We start from the raw sequence: 22,918 nt of genomic DNA, 5'->3' as shown, positions 1-22,918 counted from the left end.
TTTTTTTTTTTTTTCCCAGAAGCCTGATTCAAAGTCTGTTTCTGCCACTTATTCTACCGATGTGACTTTGGGCAGGTCACTAAATTTCTCAGAGACAGTTTTCTCATCTATAAAATGATGGCACTCTACCAGATGGTCTACCTCTCATGCTCCTTTCAGTTCTAAATCTGATCCTGTAAATCTGCAGAAAGCATGAAGCCTAAAACTCTATTCTACCCTTTTCTAATGTGCTTCTCCTATGATATTTTACATAACAGCTATTTCAGGGAGGAAAAGTGCTTAAAGGCAAGTTCTGAGTTCATCTAACTCTTGATTTCTTCCTTTACTTCCCTTCTTTCCATTTCCAATGCTCAGCAGAATGTTCTACATAAGCATTTGTTGTATTGTACTTGTGTTTTGGGTTCTAGGGTAACCGAAAATGTTTCTCCTAGGAAAATTTACCACTGCATTTGTGGGTTCAATCCTCAGAATTTCTGTGAAGAATTTGTGAGCCTCTGCAAAGTTATTCTGTCCAAGATGAAGGAATGCTCTGTAATATAAGTGACATAAAAAGCAATTAACTTGGAGAACTCAAAATGATAATATATCAAACAGAATTGATGGAGTGATGCTGTCCCCTTCCCCCTACCCGTAACTTTAAAGATATGAGCATTTCTGACATTTGCTCTTCAAAGTGTAATCTTGAGCAGTCTGGGTGTTAATGCTTTCCAGACGGAGGTAGTGACATTTTAGTTGATTGAACTATTTTATACATTCTGGCTAGCAAAATAAAGTGAGTCTAACTTTCATTAATTTACACACAGGAACTCAACCTAAAATTACTTTCTGCTATAAAAATGGATACCTATCTGATTTGTAGTTTCCATTCCTATGTTTCCCACCTACCATTTATGATAACTTGTATCTTAATAAATGTATATGCACACATGCATATTAAGACATAATTTTACTCATAAAGTCAGATTCCTCAACAGATCACCACAATACATGAAACAAAACAGGGTGAGCCACCTAAAGCAAACATTTATGTTTGGGGGTTATATAAGCAATGTTGTAAAGAACCAAAGGAACAAGGACCCTTAAAACAATTTTCATGATTAAAGAAACACAATTTCAATTCAGGCTACTATAATTACATTAATAATAATATAATGAGAACTAACATTTATATAGTGCTTACTGTGTGCCAGGCATTGAGTAAAGTATTTTCCAAATATTATCTCATTTGGTTCTCATTACAAACCTGGAAAATAGGTGCTATTAATTCTCACAATTTGCTAGATCTCTCTTGCATCTATCATCATAGCCTTAGTCAGTCCTATTTGATAGACACAGGTAGGAAAGAAGTCAGAATGAGACAGAAGCTCTCTAAAGGGTTTTGATGTTCATTAAGCAAAATGTAAAACTGTTGCATAAGTTCTAAAAAAAAAGTATGGCTTATATTTAGGTTTAAATATATACCTGTTCATTAAAACCATTATTTTACTCTGAAGTCCATCCAATTTCTGTGATACTCTCTCAACATCTTGAAAATATTTTTCAGCCATTTTTATGTCTCCAATCTGATTTGGAAAAAAGTAAATAGTTCAGTTAACATACTAAATAAAACATTCAAACAACATCAAACTACTTTAAAAGTGAATTAAAATTACAATGTGAAGGTATTGGAACATCAGGTAAGAGAAAATAGAATTCTTAGGATCATATCAATCACCAATAGTTATTTTTTTGAAAAGAGACTGAAGCTATTAGTTCACATAATAAAAAGAATGATCTGTCTTTATTACAGTATACAAAATTCTTTATGTATACATCTTACTACATGAATATTATTAAAATTATTATAATAAATGATATGAAATTAACATAATAAACTGCTAAATAACACTTGTCTTCCCTTTTGAAGTGGAAAGCTGTAAATAATTCCCTCCCCCCTCCGAGGCTGGGGTTAAGTGACTTGCCCAGGGTCACACAGCTAAGAAGTGTTAAGTGTCTAAGACCAGATTTGAGTTCGGGTCCTCCTGAATTCAAGGCTGGTGCTCTATCCACTGCACCACCTAGCTGCCCCCAAAGCTGTAAATAATTTGAAATAAAAAGGTAATTTTTTTTCAAAGATGTAAAACATGTCAAGATTAATAACTTCTACTGCTCATTCTGAGACCAGCTGAAATGTTCATCTTGAAGTGACAATATATCATTTAAGTTGTTATTTAATGAATAAATGTTATTAAAGTTAGTATCTGAATAGGAGAAAAATCTCAGACATTTTTCCCCCTCCTGGTTAATGCAAAATATTTTCTGACTATGAAATGTCAGTGAATTCAGGAAAAAAAACCCGCTAAAATATATACCTTCTAAGGCATTACAGTTACATAAAGCAAGCTCTTTTTTGTTCTAAAGGACACCTATTAGTAATAATGAAAGAAGTCTCAACTGTATATGAGGAAAACTTGTTTTTAGATTTGGTTGTGTCACTAAGTGATTTTTTTTTTTTTTTGAATCATAATGGACAAATCACAACTGCTTTGAACTTCCCTATCCTTCCTAAAATGATGAGGTTGTACTCGATAATTTCTAAAGTTTCTTTCTAGCTCTTTCAAATTTTATATTCTATACAATTTATTCTCGGGTCTTTTTTTTTTTTTTTAATGCAGTGGTCTCAGTATAATGAAACTTGATTGCTGCTGTTTGCATTTTGATTAGAAGAAAACTGAGGTGAGCCATAAATAAGTTGACAGTTCTTTTGTCCTGTCATCAAGAAGAAATTATCTTTCATCTCCACTCATCCCTCCCCATCTCATTAAGCATTCCAACCTCCTAAACAAAACTGACCTAAATTCTCAAACTATCCACCCAAACAAAATAGCACACAGAAAGACATAAGAGAGTAAAAAAGGAACAAGATGAGCTGGGATATGAGAAATTCAATTCAATAAACATAGATTAAGCACTTAATATAGGAAAGGCACTGTCTATAGGCCAGGTATACAAATGTGAAAAATATAATTCTTGACTAAAAGAAAGTTTTAAAAAATGTTGGGAAGGGAGGGATATATGGATACAATAAGCACACAGCTGAAGAAGATACAAAATAGAACACGACAGATATGGGAGAAACAGGGATATACTTTTTTTCACTTTCTAGGTTTGGAGCACCCTCCCTCATGAATAGGTCAGAAACATAGACTATACTTATTTTCTATGATCATGAAATTATGTAAAAATAAATATTAGAAGTAATAGAGTTTATTATAATGGGAGTTTTGGAATTTGGAACATGATAATTAAGTTTAGGTAGTAATTTTTAAAACTCAAACTAGCTAATTTTTAATGAATGATATTAATAAAACCCTAGTCACACTTTTTCCTATCTGCTGAAATGATCTATGATTAGAATGAAGGTCTGCTTCTTTATAGTCAGCTTTACTACACAAATAAATGATGTAAGTCAGCTTTAAGTGATAGAATCAACTCTTTGAAAGCACTGATTTTCGTGGAGAAAAATAAAAAAAAAAAAATTTTTAAAAATCTGATAGTGCATCTGACTAGTTGGAGGAGAAGAGGGAAGCAGATTGTTTGAGTGCTGGCAACCATGTGCCTGACTGCCAGTGCTCATATGTGCATCTCTCCCCATCAAGAAAGCCTGAATATTTATCCCTACTCATAATTTTCAAGCAGATTCATAGCTAAGAGGACAGCATCACAAAGAGGATTAATAAACCATATCTAATATCCACAGGATACTGCAAATGTGTAAACAATAAGAAGTCAGACTTATATACATTCTACTTATTTTGTAAAGCTCACATCTACTTACAACGCCGCCCTCATTTTTCCTGATGGCATTGTGCTGAATTTTCTCCAGAGTATTTCTATCTAGTATGTCAGACTCTCTTACAATTGACTATTTCAAGACTTGATGATATAAAATGGGAAAAAATGCCCTACTGTATTTGACATTACTGTGATTTTTTCCCTAATGATTTTCCTTTTCGAAATGTTGATAACTAGGTCTCTTTTTTTTTTTTTTTTTTTTTCTGAAATAGTCAGGCCCCCATCTGGAGCACCATGTTCTGGACACAACAAGAAAAGACATTGATCATCTACAGAATGTCCAGATGAGGCAACCAGGACATTGAAAGGCCTTGAATCCATGTCAGATAAGGACAATTTCAAAGAATTAAGGATTAAGGAGGAAGACTAAGAGGGACGTGACAGATATCTTCATGTATCTGATGGGCTAACTGGTTAGTTGATTAGTGCTTGTTTCTCAAAGAAGCCCAAAATGACATCACTCTGCTGGTGTCAAGGTATAGTGGCTGTGGCTGATCCAACTAATATGAGCTCAGAAGCCTCAGGCACATAAAAGTTCATATGAACATGTGGAACGGAGATCATCTCTAAACTTACACGTCTAACATTTTCTTTGAGCTACCACAAATTCTGCTTCATTGAGTCATGTGAAAGGAGGATTAGATTTGCTTTGTCTGCCTTCACAAGGCAGAGATAAGAGCAATGAAAGCTATAGAGTCAAATTTTTTGATGTCCAAAAAACTCTCACTAACCAGCAGTATTTATAAGGAAATGCCCATTGCCCAGTCAAATCTTTCTTACTGAGGGATTTAAATGGAGGCTAGATGACTACTTGGTGGGTGTTGTATAGTGAGGTGGGAATTCCTTTTGGGCATGAATTTAGTCTACATAACTGTTACAGGCCCTACTAACTCAAAATTTCACAATTGTGATTCTCTTCTGGCACCTCTTTTTTTCCTCACTACAACTGTGGCTGCTTTTCTTAATGTCTAATCGTCAATTCTTGTTCTTTTCTACCTATATTCTCTCTTATCTGCACTTAGTACTGTGCCTGGAACATAAGAAGTAAATTTAATAAATGTTTATTGATTATCTATGTTCATGACTTTAGCCATGTGAATTACTGTAAGATTTCTATCTTACTGTATCCAGTTCTATATTTCCAATAATTACACGAATATTTCCCTTGGACAGTATCTAAAACTCAAAACATTCAAAATTGAAGACATCCTTCTTCCCACTAAAATCCAGTAATCTTTTCCTTCTTTCAGAAGTTGAAAAAGGAAAAAAGAATATGAGAAATTAGCCATCTAAACTCAGTTTCAAATTCAACTTTGACTATTCCCTTTTTCTCAATACTTATATTCAATGAGTAGCCAGCCATTCTTTCCCCCACCTCAGTACTTCCTTCATGTCATTCATATCCACTCATTATTTTCTATTTTCACTGCAATCACCATATTACAGCTGACCATATTTGTAATAAGATATTTATTCATTTGCTTTGTTGCCTTCTACCACTTCTCCTATTAATCAGTTTTTATTACCACACCAAATCATTCTCCCTAAAACATTTCTTTAATTATGTCATCATGTCCTAATCAATTAATGATTTTCTATGGTTTGGAATCAAAAGTCTATAGAGACTTGCATTTATGATAAGCTACAATACTGTTCTCTCCTATGTTTTGCATTTCACCTCAGATTTACTCCTATTGGAGCTATTTCCTTCAGCCAGAATGTTTTATAGCCCATATACTAAAACATCACATTTATTTCTGCCACAGTAGCTCTACTTAACATCTCTTTTCCTTCTCTGACAATTCAAATCCTACCCATTTTTCAAGGATTAGCTCAAGCAACTTTTTTCAGGAAGCATTCTCTGCCCATTGTAGGCCACAATATTCTTTTATTTTTATTTTTTTAAAATTTCATTGGCACATTGTTTATGCCACTTATTTGGCATTGAATAAAGCAAAAAATTACTATTTTGAAAAACACTTAAGCACTTATTATGTATTAGGTATATAGGTATTAGGTATCCAAGGACAAAAATGAAATTGTTCCTATATTCAGTGAGCTTGCTTTCTTCAAGGAGACACAAGTTATACCATGTATTATTTTATTTTGTCATGACATTATGCATATATATCACTTAGTAAAATGTGAGTTTCTTAGGAACCTGACTGTGGCTCAGACATATTTCTTTACACTCTATACATGCCCAGCACATGTACTATATACTCAATTATTTTTAGAATTGATGAGTTAGTGAGATTTAATGTGTCAAGTTAAAGGTACAAATCAATTATGAGAATCAGAGAATTGGAAGAAACTTTATAGGATATCTAGTACTACCTATTATCCAAAGAAGGGATCTTACCAATATTTTCTGTAATGATGTTCATCTGGCACACTGCTTGTTTGATGGAATTGACTTTGCTACCTCAAAGGCGATTCTACTAGACAGCTATAATTGTTTGAAAGTTCTTTCTTATATCACTGCCCCTGTCTAATCATCATCTATCAATTCTATCCTATAGTGCAACATAAACAAACCTATGTCCTTTATATATTTGAAGAAAAATAACTTGTCTATCTCTAGACTTAACTTCTCCATTCCTCCTGAAAACAGTTAAGGGTCCCTCACAATCTTGGCTGGCTTACCCTAACACACTGTCAAGATTCTTCTTAAAACATAGTAACTAGAATTGAGCACTATTTAGATGTGGCGTGAGTAGTTTAGAGACGTAGGTAATAACATCTTATTTTCTGAGATTGCTTTATGGATGTCAAAGTATTTTCACATACATTATTTCATATGATCCTTAAAATAACTCGATCTAGACAGGGAAAGGATTATTTCTATTTTGTGGATGAGGAAAGAGACAAAGGCCTGAAAGTGTAAATCACATAGATACTACATACCTGTGTCAAGATTAATACTGTTTTCTGATGCCTATTTGTATGTTTTTCATCATAGTACAATCTCGAAACTATACTTCAATAAATGCAAACTCAGGGTGTATAGATTTTTAGTAGTTATAGTATACGACTGACATATTAAGTATGTCATGAACTAAAATTCCCACATATATCTTTATATTAACTGCCATTAATTATATCCTAGTTATGAACATGCTGGTATTTAGTTCGATACATTGTTTCTAGACAATTAGATATTAAGATTTGTTTTACAGTTTGCACATAAAAAACATTTGTAATTTTCAATTCACATTGTTCAATTTTACAATTTATCAATTTAGGAAACCCTTTATTTGTCTAATTTATTTATGCGAGTCAGGGTATAGTAGACAACTAGTGTCCAATCTAGAAAGACCTCGATTCAAGTTCTGCCTCTGACACATAACACATATCATTTAACCTCTCAATTCACTAGAATGCAAGTGTCAAATTCTCAGCTCAACTTGCAGCATATTGCCATAATAATCATTTTAATCCCCCTAAATAAAATGTAAATAGTAAACATTTAACAAAATAATGTTTTCCTCACAGATACAAAATTGACATAGACCTATGTTTTTAGGAAATTTCAATTTTGTATCTATGAGGAAGACATATAAGAGAGACTGGAGGCATGGAGAAGACAGATCATTTTAGTCCCTTCTTCAAGAGTTCATCTATATGTCTAATTCCTTATAAGAAATTTCTTCCTGGATATATTATTAGCACATAAAACTCAGTGTAAGCCATCCTCCCCCCTTCTTCCTACACAGATACTATGTAGTCTATCCAAACTGAATTGTATATAAAACTGAACAAAGATAAATAATAAAGATAAAAGAGGAAATTTATGTAGCTCTTTAATGTTTGCAAAAAGCTTTATTTCATTGCCCCACTTGAGAATTGTGACTACACTGTGGGGTAAAAATCTTCCATCTTTTGATACCTCTATCTACAGAAATCCTAAGCTCCAAAACACCATCCCCGAAAAAGACCTGCTCAAATGCTTCCCCTTTAGTAATCTCCTTCCCTTCTGAATTACTACATTGTAAACACTATTCATAGAGCATTTATCATGCAAAGAAATAGCCTTGTATTTTAAATATCTGTGTGAGGAAAGTGTGAAGCCATGTACTTCTTTGTACACCATATTAATGCCCAACACATTGTGAATGAAGGAATTTAATGAACTAGAGATAACTGGAACCATGAATGCCAGAATAAATCCAAAATCCTTACCCTGGCATTTGGGGTCCTCTTAAACCTGATTTTTCTTTACTCTTTTATACAATCCTAATTGCCCAAACATGCTCTGTTCCATTCACCCTTAATTGCCATTTCCATACACTTAATTCCCCTCAGTCAGCAATGATTAACTCCTTTCCTGTACTCTTGCAGACCTAGCATAAACACTACTTACTTGTCACTTAATATATGCTAGAAAACTTTTAAGTTTATTTTACTATCTACTGTTTACACAGTATACATCTCAGACTTATAAGTATTCTGAGAACAGGGAACATAGACTCTGACTGACTTACACTTTTATATCTATGTCTACTCTATATCAAAGCCTACAATGAATTCTACTCTTAAATACTGAAAAGTCAGGTGACATAAAAATAGTCTTATCTCACTAAAAATTTCTCGAAATTCAAAAGGGGAATACCAATAATGAGATACCATATACTGCCTACTTTATATATGGGCTTCTGATCACTAGCTTTCCATTTTAATTCATTTAAAAAAATTAATTTAACTTATGGCATGTAAAGTGTCTCTGTAAGAAATGACCAGCAGAATGAATACAGAGAGACTTGGAAAGACTTACATGAACTGATGCTGAGTGAAATTAGTAGAACCAGGAGATCATTATATACTTCAACAATAATACTATATGGGGATCAACTCTGTTGGAAGTTCTTCGGCAATGAGAGGATCCAATTCAGTTCCAATTGATCAGTGATGAACAGAACCACTTACACCCAGCAAAAGAACCCTGGGAAATGAGTGTGAGCCACAATATAACATTTCCACCCTTTCTGTTATTGTTTCCTTGCATTTTTGTTTTTCTTCCCAGGTTATTTTTATCTTTCTAAATCTGATTTTTCTTGTGCAATAAGAGAACTGTATAAATATGTATACATATATTGTCTTTAAGATATACTTTAACATGTTTAACATGTATGGGACTACCTGCCATCTAGGGGCAGAGGTGGAGGGAAGGAAGAGGAACAGAAGTGTTTGCAGGGTCAATGTTGAAAAATTACCCATACATATGTTCTGTCAATAAAAAGCTATTTTAAAAAAAGTAACACCATGACATACCAACCTCTGGTGCTGGTGCTGGTGAATGTACCATCCATGAATGGACATAGCATCTTTACTGACGAGATTCCTCACTACCCAACTCCAACACCCTCATCAATTCACCCACCCTTCTCCCCCCAAAGCATGGATGAGCTAATGTAGCCAAAAAATTATCATTTGGTGACCACACTTACGAGGATAACAGACATAGATCACCACCACTGACTTATGGTGCTATTACTGTATTATAAAACATTATTCTTGTATATTGACAAAATGTTGATTACAACTTAAAGAAATGTGTTAATTCATGCTTTCACTTTAAAAAGAGTATAATTTTACTTGTTGAAGTATTATTAACAAATTAGAATCATAACCTTGTAGTGTGCAGGTTAGTTTTCTAAAGGTCTCTGGACCAGCTTTTGTTTCAGTGGAATAATCACCAAGAGAATAGTCAGGGATAAAGTCCAACTTCTTTATTGTCTCCTTGCCTGGGGCCTGGGGAGGACAGGCCAGCCACCATGGTGGTGTGAAATGGAATGAATCTCTCTCCTTGGCTCTGAGAGCTTGAGCTCCCGCCTCCAGTCCTCTGTCTTCCCCAAGTCTGACCTTGGCTGAGTTTGTCCCAGCTTATATGCTCTATTATAATTAGATCATTTACAGTATACTGAGTATAAACCAATCATTATATCACTAGGGAACCATTATTTGCGACAAGATTAAATCAATCATACTGAACTAGAGAACTATTAAACACAATGCTAAACTATATAACCATTATCTCATCAATTCCACTGAGTTAGCACTTTGTAAGAATCCTTGTTTCATATTTAACATGTATTAGTCAATCTGCCATCTGGGGGAAGAGATGGGAGGAAGGAGGGAAAAAGTTGGAACAAAAGGTTTTGCAGTTGTCAAAGCTGAAAAATTACCCATGCATATATCTTATAAATAAAAAGCTATTAAAAAAAAAAAAGAATAATTTTTGTTTCAAATACAGAGTTCTGGCCCATAACAGCAACACATTAAAAAGGAGGGGATGGAAGACTACTAAAAAACTGCTTCACACAAAAAAGCAGTAGAAGAGGTGAAAGGCTAGAGTAAGATACATTTTGCTATAGCTGAATTAAAAAAAAAAAAAAAAAAAAAAAAAAAAAGGGTAGTAAACCTGATCTCAGACAAAGCAAAAAGAATATATGTCTTCCTTCCTCCAATGGTACATGACATTCTTCCAAAACTTGACCACATATCAGGGCATTAAAAACTTCACATTCAAAGGTAGAAAAGCAGAAACATTAAATGCATTCTTTTAAGACCATGATGTAATAAAAAGTCATGAAAAATACATTAAAAATGAATAAAAAACTAAATGCTCTAATTCTAAAGAATGAGTAGGTCAAACAACAAATCAAAGTACAATCAATAATTTCATCAAAGAAAATGAATATGAGGTAATATACTAGATTTATAGGAAGTCAAAGGAGTACTTAGGGGAAATTTTATATCTTTAAATTCTTATGGAATAAAATAGAGAAAAAAAGCAAATCAATGAATTGGACGAGCAAGTTAAAAAACTAAGAAAAAGAACAAATTAAAAATCTCCAATGAAACAACAAATCAGAAATTCTGAAAGTCAAAGGAGAAAGTAACAAAACTGAAAACAAGATAAGTAAAACTAAAAGTTGGTTTTATGAAAAACCCAATAAAATAGATAAACCTTTGGTTAATTTGATTTTAAAAAAGAAAGAAGAAAACCCAATCATCATTATCTAAAAAGGATAAATTCACCATCAAGGAAGAGGAAATTGAAGCAATAATTAGAAGCTATTTTCCCCAATTGTATGACAATAAATCTGAAAATCTAAGTGCTTATAAAAATATAAGTTGCCTAGATTAACAAATGAATAAATAAAACAACTCAATTTTAGAAAAAATAGCCATCAATGAGCTACCAAAGAAAAAAACCTGCAGGGCCACATGAATTTCTAAGTAAATTCCACTAAACCTTTAAAGAAAAATTAATTCCAATACTAGCTATTTAACTATTTGGAAAAATAGGCAAAGAAGGAGCCCTACCAAATTCCTTTTATGATGCTGACACCTAAATCAGGAAGAGCAAAAGCAGAGAAAGAAAATTATAGACCAATTATCCTAATGAATATTGATGCAAAAATTTTAAATAAAGTATTACCAAAGAGATAACAGCAATTTATCACCAGGATAACAAACTATTACCAGATAGGATTTAGAGATTTAGTGCTGGTCCAATATTAGAAAAATTATTCCAATAACTGATATCAATATCCAAATATCAATAACCAAACTAAAAGAAATCTTATGATTGTTTCAATAGATTCAGAAAAATTTTCTGACAAAAAACAGCACTGACTCCTATTTAAAAACTAGAGAGCATAGGAATACATGGAGCTTTCCTTAAAATGATAAGTTCTATCTCTCTAAAACCACCAGCAAGCATTATCTGTAATGGGGCTAAGCCTAGAAGCCTTTCCAATAAGATCAGAGTAAAACAAAGATGCCCATTATTACTACTATTATTCAATATTGTACTAAAAATGTTAACTTTAACAATAAGAGAATAAGAAGAAATTGATGGAATTAGAACAACCAAGTACACTGTTATTTTGTTGATGGTAAATTTTCAGAGAATCCTAGAGAATTAACTGAAACACTACTTAAAATAACAACGGGGGGCAGCTAGGTGGTGCAATGGATAGAGCACCAGCCTTGAGTTCAGGAGGACCCGAGTTCAAATCTGGTCTCAGACACTTAACACTTCCTGGCTGTGTGATCCTGGGCAAGTCACTTAATCCCAGCCTCAGAAGAAAAAGAAAAAATAATAATTAACAACTTTGGCAAAATCACAGAACACCAAATAAACCCACATAAATTATCAGCATTTCTATATTATTCCAACAAAGCCCATCAACAAGAGATTAAAAAAAAGAAATTCCATTTAAAATAATTGTAGGGCAGTCAGAGGTAATTAAAGCATGATTTTATTACATAGAAAAAATAAATAAAATAATTGTAGGCAAAATATTTGGGATTCTACTTGCCAAGACAAATCCAAGAACTATATGAACACAATTACAAAGCACTTTTAACACACATAAATTCAGATCTAAACACCTGGAAAAATATCAATTTCAATATTAAGCTTATTATGACTTATTGTCATAAAAATGACAATTCTACCTAAATTAATTTACTTATTTAGTGCCTTGCTAATCAAACTGCCAAAAAAATATTTTATAGGGCTAGAAAAAAATAACAACAAAAGTCAATTGGAAGAACAAAAGGTCAAGAATATAAAGGAAATTAACAAAATGCAAAAGAAGGTGGCCTGGCCATTCCAAATATAAATTATAATATAAAGCAGCAATCATCAAAACTATTTGATACAAGTTAAGAAATAGAGTGGTGGATGAGTGTAATAGATTAAATACATAAAAAGTACTATAGTAATTTACTGTATGATAAACCCAAAGATTCCTGCTTTTGGGATATGAACCTACTTTTTGACAAAATCTGTTGGGAAAACTGGAAAACAGTATGGCAGAAACTGGGTATAAACCAACATCTCACATTATATATACCAAGTTAAAGTCAAAATGAATCAATGATTTACATATAAAAGCTGATACCATAACCAATTTAGGACAGCAAGGAATGATTTACCTGTCAGATCCAGGGAGAGAAGAATTTATGACCAACCAAGAAAAAGAGAACATTATGAAGTACTTTGATTACATTAATTTAAAAGGTTTGGGATTAAAAACAAACAAACAAACAAATGCAATCAAGATTAAAAGGAATGCAGAAATCTGGGAAACAATTTTTATAGTAAATGTTTTTAATATAGGCGTCATTTCTCAAAAATATAGAGAACTGAATCAAATGTATAAGAATATGTAATTCTCAAACTGATAAATGGTCAAATGCTATGAACAGGCAATTTTCAGATGAAGAAAACTCATCTATAGTCATATAATGTGACAAAAAAGGAAAAGGATAAATATTGGAGATGTGGGGAAATTGGGATACAACTGCATTGTTGATGGAGTTGTGAACTGATCCAATCATTCTTGAGAGCAATTTGCAACTATACCCAAAAGGCAATCAAACCCTTTGGTTCAGGATTTTCACTATTAGATCCGTATCCCAAAGAGATCATAAAAAAGGGAAAAGGACCTATATATACAAAAATATTTATTGTAACTCTTTATGTGGTGGCAACGAACTAGAAATTGAGGGGATGTTTATGAATTGGGGAATTGCTAAACAATGTTGTGGAATATGAATGTGATAGAATACTATTGTGCTATAAGGAATAATGAACTGGTGGTTTTTAGAAAAACTTGAAAAGTCTTGCATGGATTGAAGGTGAGTGAAGCAAGCAGAACCAGGAGAATATTGTACATAGTAACTGCAACACTGTGCAATGATCAACTGTGACTTAACAGCTCTCAGTAATATAACGATCCAAGACAATTTCAAAAGACTCATGATGAAAAATGCTACTCACATCCAAAGAAAGAATTATGGAATCTGAATACACATCAAAGTATATTATTTTCAATTTTTTTGTTTTTTTTTTGTGGCTTTTCCCTTTTATTCTGTTTTTTCTTTTACAACATGACTAATGTGAAAACACATTTTACATGACTGCACATGTATAATCTATATCAGATTGTTTGCTGCTTTGGGAAAGGTGGATGGAAGGAAAAAAATTTGAAAATCAAAATTTTATTTAAAAAAATGAATGTTGAAAACAATATATAATTGAAAAAAGTAAAATACTATTTACAAAAGAAAAAAGAAAAAACAGTGGAAGAGAAAATAAGCTTTAAATACTTGGCAGTTAAAGTCAACTAAGTTAGATTATTTCAAGCACATTCATAGATGAAACCAAGAGGACAATAAATAGAAACAAAAATGGATCAGATAACCTGGCATTACCATTATACTCTATTTTCATTATTGTTGATAGAAAACTATCATTCTTGGAATGTAACACTTCAGTGTTCAATGAGCTATATAAGCAATGGAAATAACACTTAAGAAGAAATAAAAGAGAACAACTTGATCAGAACAAATATAGACACAGACACTTATACATACACCCACCCACACCCACCAAAAAATCCATGTAGGAGGTGATGCAATATTAAAGGATACAGCAAAAACAAAAAAAAAATTCCTCAAGCACGGAAAAGATCACCAATTGTATTAACACTAGAAAATGCGTTCAAGAAGGCAGCAGCAGCTACTGACCTCTATCACCTACTTTCTCATCTTTATAATGCATTTATGTCAGAAAAGGTATGTCATTCAAAGTGTCCTTGATAGAACTGTAACAAGGGATGAAAACTTCTGCAGTCTTATTTTCCATAGCATATCACCATCTTCAGTTTCATATATGACTGAGAAGTACAGAGAATGCATGGCCCTACTCTTCCTTTTGCTTTCTGAGCACACCGCTGTCTCTCCAAAAGATTTATCTCATACCTTTGTTCAAATCATGTAAAAGTACTTGATAAATTAATTCACAGAGATAACTTTGGTTAATAAGCCTTTAAAACTATATAAGTTATAGAGAAGATGCTGACTTGCATTGGTGAAGGGAGTTTCTTTACAGCAAGTTCTGGATATCAGTGAACCACAGGTCCAGAACAACAACAAAAACAAGTCCTTTATTAGTAATGTCAAGTGAGGCATAAACCAGAAAAACATGATCACATTAGACATTTTTCAGTGTTGCAATGACTATCCTATGTAGTTCAAATGGAAGGTTTTCTTATATGTAGAAAGTTTGTTCCAATGTTAGACATTCCTCTTTGGGGAATATTTTGTGCAGCTTATATCAAGTCACTGAAAATTGTAGTACTTTTTTAGTTTATTACTTTTGTACTAAACCTAAGTTTTATTCACTGACTGGGGAATCTCCCCAAAGTAGTCCATTGGTAAATGTTTGTGTTTGACAAACTTCCTCTCCAGCCAAAAAAAAAAAAAAAAAAAGTAGATACTTAGGTTTCATTAGCATTATTAACACTTTTTAAAAAATCTAGACAATCAACAAAACAATAAGCCAAGTCTTTAAGTTTGCTGATTTTCAAGGTACAAATTCTAATACTGAAAATTTACTAGTTTCCAGGCAGGATTAGCTCCATCACACTCTTGTAAATAGATATCTAGCCTCTCTTTTTTTAAAAATTAATTTTATAATTATAATTTTTTTGACAGTACATTTGCATGAGTAATTTTTTTTACATTATCCCTTGTATTCATTTTTCCAAAATTTCCCCTCCCTCTTTCTATTCTCTCCCCTACATGATAAGCAATCCCATACATATTAAATGTATTTCAGTATAACCTAAATACAATATATGTGTGTAAATCCAATTTTTTTTGTTGCACGGTAAGAATTGGATTTCGAAGGTATAAGTAACTTGAATAGAAATCTAGTCTCTTTTTTTGAATTGATAAGTGCTTTACTAAGATATTTTACCTATGAATCTAATGTTATTCTCTCTTGCTCCGCTATATTGCCTTCAAAAGAAGAAATGTACCTAAAACATGACAGATATAATGGTATGACAGCATATCAGACCTAGCTGGATCTTGGAGACCCCTCTATCTCATCTAGCTCTCTTGCTTTATAAAATGGGTAAGACAGAAAATACTGGTGATACTTTCCCTAAGTCCTTCCAACACTTTTCATCTAGGTCTTTTCTTTTCTGGATTGTGTTCTATGCTCAAAAAAAAAAAAAAAAAAAAAATTATATATATATATATATATGTATATAAAAATGAATTTCCTTTTTTCTTTTTGGTTAATATAGCTAATAGCTACTATTTCTATCAGGTTTTGATGTCTGCAAAGCACTTTTCAAATATTTCACTTTATTCTCACAACTCTGGGAGGTAGGTGCCATTATCATTTTACAGATGAAGAAACAAAAGCAGAAAGAATTCAAGTGATTTGCCCTGGGTCACACATTTATTTAGTATCTGAGTCCAGGTGGGAACTCGGGACTTTTGAGTCCAGATCCAGTCACTGAACCACCTAGATTGTTTATATTTTTTGCAAATACAGAATGAGCAAAGTCAGTGAAATAATAAGAGCTAATATTTCAGTAGTACTTAAAAGGTCTTATAGATATTATTTGATCTTCAAAACAACATGGTAAGGTAATTCCTGCAAATATATGCCCATTTTATAGACAAAGTACCATAGTTGTACTACCTTTAAATTTTAGTACAGGTCATGGACCTAGGTTTTCTGATTCAGTCTAAAGACTATTTTAGTTTTCAGAAGATGAAATATCAGCAAGGTATACACACTGTTCGCTGTATGTTTATGTAGTCTATAGATGTCTCTTAAATATAAACTAGTTCCTTTCCTGACAGAGGGAGAGAAATGGAGGATGGAAGGAAAAGAAACAAGAGCAGTCCTGAGCTCTAGAGATTAACATCAATGATACAAGTTTCACTTAAATGACAATGCAAGCATTTAGGATAAGCCGCTAACAAAACTGTAAAATCAGTCAATTTTATCTTTGTTCTTATAAATACTTGGCTCACGGTTGAAGACATACCAGTCATTTATCCTCCAACTTGAATTTAAGTAACTGATCAACCTAACATTGGGATGTTCATACTTTAACTTTAGTTTTAATTTAAAAACTAAGATTTTTGATGCTAAAACAAGTTTTAAGAATCACAACAGGGATCTTTTTTGGACAAGAATCCCTTTGATAGCTCCCACCCTGACCCTAGTTTCATTGGCATAAATCACTCTGTGTGTGTGTGTGTGTGAAAATTAAGTTAACAGCTATTTTAGTTCTTGTGCTCAAATCTTGATGGTCCAAATAAATGTTTTAGGATAAGATAGGTAGAGAAGCATCTCAGTGTAGTGAACAGAAGACTGACCTTGAAGTAGGAAGATCTGAGATCAATTCCTTCTTTGACACATACTAGCTATATGACCCAAGTCAAATGACAATCTCTTAGAGCTCTATCAATCAATAAGCATTTATTAAATGTCTGTTATATACTAGAATCTGGGGAGAAAAGTACAAGGGATGAAACAGTCCTATTTATAAAGAATTGACATTTTAATGAGGAAGACAACATGTACATATATGAGTATATACAGAATAAATCTTGACTAAACAAATATAAAATAGTTAAACACAAGATAGTTTGGAAGGGCAAGCACTAGTAGTTGGTTGAATTAGGAAAGACTTCATGAAGAGAGAGATAGTTGAGATAAGTCTTAAGAGAGAAATTCTGTGAAGGGGAAAGAAAAGAGTATTTTTGGACAAGGAGAGAGAAAACACTCTCTAGGAATATATGTTGGAGAGATGGCACCAATGTGCATTCACAGAAGGCTTTTCCCATTAAGGAGTTCCCTGTACCAATGAATTCTGCCTCTAATTCTCATATCACATAACACCTGTAAAGGCCTCCTTTTAAACTCTTATGATTTTGTTGTTAACAGGTTTGCTGGGTTCTGTCTGAATCCAGATTAGCATCTTGTTCCAAAGAACGGACAAAACGACCCCTGGGAAGATCCTTCCAACACTGACTTTGGAATCTGTGGCTGAATTCTCTGTATACTAATCAGAGTTCTTAAATGCTGGTGTATGTACTGAATGAATTATCTTAATCTTTGAAGTTCACAATGTGATTCATAAGCTCAAAGATATTATAAAGGGTTTACTAACATAATTGTGACTATAAAATCTGTATTACATTTGGTGTCTCATTGTGGCATCAACGAATTTTTTTAGCTTATGAAGAATATTACCCAGCACAAGTTTTGAGAAGTTCTACCATGTTAGAAAAAGATGTAAGCATGATCTGAGAACCAATTTATGTCTGCTTTGTTGGGCTGGACACTAGCAGATTAATTTAATGGCTGTGCCATTATATGAAAAATACAAAATGATCCTTTGTAGCCATTTTTTGCTTCTGAAGTGGCAATGACAGAAAAAGAAGAAGAGGGACTAAGAATGACATATTTTTTTGCATCACTTATTAGCTTATCAACTGATAAAACTCTATATGTAAGTCGATAAACTTATTAACTACTTACTATGTGCTGTGTACCATGCTAAGTATTGAGGGTACAAAGAAGGCAAAAAATAGTCCCTTCTTTCAAGGAGCTCACAAGTCTAGTGGGACAGATATACACAATTATGTACAAACAAACTATATACAGGTTAAACTGGGTCTAATTAATAGAGGGAAACCACTAACGGTAGATGATGAATTTTGGCTGCGATTTGAATGAAGATATGGAATCCAGGAGGTAGAGAGGAGGAAAAAGCATTATAGGCATGGCAGGGAGCCAAAGAAAGTGCTTAGAGTGTAGAAACGGAATTATCTTATGAGAGGAACAGCAAGGAGGAGATCAGAGTCACTGAATCATAAAGTGTGTGAGGGTAGGGGTGGGAGTACAATATGAGAAGATTAGAAAGGGAGGAAGGGGATAAGTTTTATTTTTTTATTTTTTGACTTTTTTTTTAATAGAAGTTTTTTATTTTCAAAACATATACAATGATAATTTTTCAACACTGACCTTTGAAAAATCTTTTGTTCCAAATTTCCCCTTCCCGACTAGATGGCATATAATACAATATATATTAAATGTGGTAAAAAATATATGTTAAATCCCATACAGGTATACATATTTGTACAATTATTTTTCTGCACAAGAAAAATCAGATTAAAAAGTGAAGAAAAAAAAGAGAGAGAAAGAAAATAAAATTTAAGCAAACCACAACAAAAAGAGTGAAAATGCAATGTTGTGATCCACATAGTTCCCACAGTTCTCTCCGAAGATGGCTCTCATTATTACAAGATCATTGGAACTGACCTGAATCATCTCGTTGTTGGAATTGATCCTCATATAATCCTGTTGTTATCTTGTATCTCCTGATTCTGCTCATTTCACCTAGCATCAGTTCATGTAAGTCTCTCCAGGCTTCTCTGAAATCATCCTGCTGATAATTTCTTATAGAACAATAATATTCCATAACATGCACACACCATAACTTATTCAGCCACTCTCCAACTGATGGGCATCTATTCAGTTTACAGTTTTTTGTCACTACAAAAAGGGCTGCTACAAACATTTTTGTACATGTGGGTTCCTTTCAAGCGCCAAGTTTTAAAGAGTTTTGAATCCAAAAAGAGAATTTTATATTTGAACTCAGAGACAACATAATATAGGGAGATGACATAGTGAAACCTTCTTCTGTTTTAGGAAAATATTTTGTTGAATATCAATCTTGATATTCTGTCCATAACAGAAAAATGAAGGTAAAAGAAAGCTGTCGGTAAATTAAAGAATGGTTCACAGATTCTTTACAGAGAAGTTAATTAAAGAAGCTGGCAGAGTTTTATTGTTGTATTAAGTGGCAACAAAAAACATTTCATGAGATATCTGGGCATCTTATATTACAGTACTCATGATAATTCAAATATATGTATGTAGAGCTTTGAAGTTTGCAGAGTGCTTTACAAATATCTAACTTTTACCCTCACAACAATTTTTATTCCCATTTTACAGAAGAGGAAACAGACAATATTTAAGAGATTTGCTATAGCCAGCAAATATATGAGGTTGGATTCTACTTTAGCTCTTCCTAAATCCAGGTTCAGCTTTCACTGTACTTCCTCGCCTTATTAACATTTGTGAAGACTACAATGAAGGTTTTATTTAGGAGATAAGTTAAGCTTTGAAAGAAACTAACAATTCTAAGAAGTGGAAATGACAAGGGAGCAGATTTCAGGCATGAGAAACAATTTATAGAAAGACATGGAGGGGGCAGCCAGGCGGTACAGTGTATAGAGCACCAGCCCTGAAGACAGGAGGACCTGAGCTCAAATCTAGCCTCAGACACTTAACACTTTCTAGCAGTGTGACCACCCTGGGCAAGTCACTTAACCCCAATTGCCTCAGCAAAAAAAAAAAAGAAAGAAAGAAAGAAAGAAAGACATGGAGAAAAGAGGTAGAATGTCATGTTTGAGAAACAGCAAGGAGGCTTGTAGAGGGCCAAGTGTACTTGAAATAAGTAATCTTACAAATAACTCAGTGGAATTGAGATAATGTTTCTCTAGTTTACATGTACTTAGTATTTAGTATATTTGTACAAGCTGACACCTATTCCACAAGACCTATGATGATGTACTTATAATAAGAGTATATAAGAGCTAACAGATCTGGGAGGGAAGACAGACTCAGAGACAGACAGAGAAGACTTGACCAGGCTCATGGTGGCTCTCCTGCTTTCATCACTACTCCACTAAGACCAAGGATTCGGGATGGTCCCGAGGTCCTCCAGAGAGCTAGTCTAGACACTATATTTTAATCATTCCAGTGTGGGGGCTCTAGAGAGCAACGATATGTTTTGTCACCCAAACTTAGGGACTCTAAACAGCTCATTATACTGAAATGTGCAGACTGCTGACTGGCTGACTGAGACTGCTGACAAAGACTGGGAGACTGAAGGAGACAATAAAGACTTTGGACTATATTCTTGACTATTCTTGTGGTGATTAGAATGCTGAAACCAAGGTTGGTCCTGAAACATTACAGTGGCTAGTTTGGTTGGGCCAAAGACTTCATGAAAAGAAAAATGTGTCATAAGGCTAGGACCTTAGGTGGGAACTAAGTTGGAAAGGGTTTCAAATACCAAACAAGAGTTTTGGAGAAGGGTTACTTAGGGGAGAAGAAGTTGTTGATGGCCAGGAAAATTAACCACATTGATGAGATGACATAATTAAGAATCAAAGTAGAAGAAAACCAAAATCTACTTTCTGATAACAGGAAACCTTTGTTTTATGAATGTTTATTTAATGTCGTGAATTCTGACATGCAGTCAAAGAACTTCCTTTTGTCAATCATATGTTTTGGTAAAAGCCAATTTGAGAATAAAACTGTAATTGGGAAAATAACAAGTAATATCACACATATATATAAAGGGCTAGGACTGAGCAAATGCACTTGGATAATGGAGCATGTGAGACTAATTGCCAATTGGACAATTCTCTATTAACATTAACATGTATTGAGTCCCAACACATATAAAAGCTGAGAGTGAATTGGATCACAAAGGGTTAGTTAGCTTTGTAGTCTGACTCATTTTCTAACTGAAGAGATTCCAGTTAGGAATTATTTTCTTTCTCCAGGATTCCTGCAACAAATCTACCTAAAGCACTCAGGAATTGAAAACAATTAAAATAGGGAATCCAAATAGTTTTAGGCTACTTTATCTTATTATAAGTTTTATTCTCTCCAATTATATGGGTTTTTTAAAAAATAAACTTTTTTTGGCATATGTCAATAATATGGCTTTTAATTCTTATGGCCAACATGAATGTTAAGCTCATATTTCTTAAATTACCCCTACCTCCAATAGATCTCTCCACAACCGTGTCCCTCACATTATTGCCAGAATACTATTTTTTTTAAAGTAAGATAACAGTCAAGTCATTTCTCTATGACAAAATCTTCAGTGGTTTCCTGATGCCAATTTAATAAAGATCAAAATCCTTTGTCTATCACTCAAGGCCCTCCATACCCTAGGATCACTCTACTTTTCCACCTTTGACTGGAGAAGCCAAACATGAAGAAAGCCAAATTTGCCTATCCCATTTCTGGGATCTGCCATGAGCTCTTCTGCCTCTGTTCATACATTTCACCATCCTTTTCTGCCTTTGTTCCCTTTCTCCTGCCTTCCCTGCGGAATTGTCACATATCCCTTAAAAGTAATTAAATTGAGACCTCAAACAAAACAAATAACGTTTTCCTTGTGATCTCAAACAGCAGAGAAGCTGCTGACAGAGAAAATGGCCTTTGATGGTGGTTAAGAGGACAGGAAAGACTAAAGATTGTTGGAATCTCTAAAAAAGTTCCTTGAGTGATAGGAAATATTCACATGTCCTCTGCCAGATAGCTATTGTAATGATTTGTCTGTTATATCCCTTAAGAGATGATAAGCTCCTAAGGGAAGGGAACATATCTTTATTGAAACTTTGGATCTTAGGGTCTGGGAGAGAGTTATGCATAGATACATTTAAATTTTTAAGAATGAATGATATTATATAAGCTATGATTCAGAAATTAAGATGGGTACAGAACATTCTCTTCCTCTGCAGGCATATCCTTATAAATAAGGAAATTAATTTCAATTTAATTCAACAGATATTCATTATATGCCTACTTATGTGACCAATGCTATATGGTCCCAAATTGACATAGTCCCTGTCTTTCCAGAACATAAGCTTTACTGGGAAATACATTCTTCTGCTAATCTGTATATAAGTAGGAATGACAGAAATGGGAAACCAAACCACTGACATATTGAGAAACCAATTTCTATAAAAGACGAGAAAAATTTCCAATATCTAGCTTCAAATGATCTGTCTTTCTCTCTCCTCTATGTAGTTCTTGGTGGGTGAGTCTAGGGAAAAATGGTAAATGAGGTATGTTCAGCACCACAGTATCCTTCCAAATTTGCCTTGTGTTAGGAGAAAGAAGCCCATCCAATACCTAACATTCTAAAAAGCTGTCTTTCTAAGAGAATTTTTAATATAAGATAAATGGAATAAGGTAGGAAAAGGGGAATACTGGGATAGGGGGCAGTAATGGATTTAGTATTGAAGAGAAGTCCTTAACTCAGTATTTTAAAAGAAGACCCAAGGAATTGGAAATTGAGTGGATGTACATCAACTGGGCAATGGCTAAATAAGTTATGGTATATAAATGTAATGGAACACTATTTTCTATAAAAATTGG

The 22,918-nt window shown here is 33.4% G+C and overlaps 1 protein-coding gene across 3 annotated transcripts in view; it reads right to left on the bottom strand.

Annotated features, from left to right (window-relative positions):
- The window catches only part of TRAPPC12 (trafficking protein particle complex subunit 12), a 140,627-nt gene that overhangs the window by 960 nt on the left and 116,749 nt on the right, over nucleotides 1-22,918 (bottom strand). For all 3 annotated transcript variants that reach the window (XM_074288047.1, XM_074288048.1, XM_074288049.1), the window contains 2 exons: nucleotides 1,462-1,562; nucleotides 442-529 (listed from right to left, as the gene is read on the bottom strand). In XM_074288047.1, coding sequence (XP_074144148.1) covers nucleotides 442-529; nucleotides 1,462-1,562 — 189 coding nt within the window. The remainder of the gene's footprint in view (nucleotides 1-441; nucleotides 530-1,461; nucleotides 1,563-22,918) is intronic.

Source organism: Sminthopsis crassicaudata, chromosome 2 (assembly GCF_048593235.1).
Source record: "Sminthopsis crassicaudata isolate SCR6 chromosome 2, ASM4859323v1, whole genome shotgun sequence".
NCBI classification, from domain to species: domain Eukaryota; kingdom Metazoa; phylum Chordata; class Mammalia; order Dasyuromorphia; family Dasyuridae; genus Sminthopsis; species Sminthopsis crassicaudata.
This window is presented reverse-complemented; position numbering and strand designations above follow the sequence as displayed.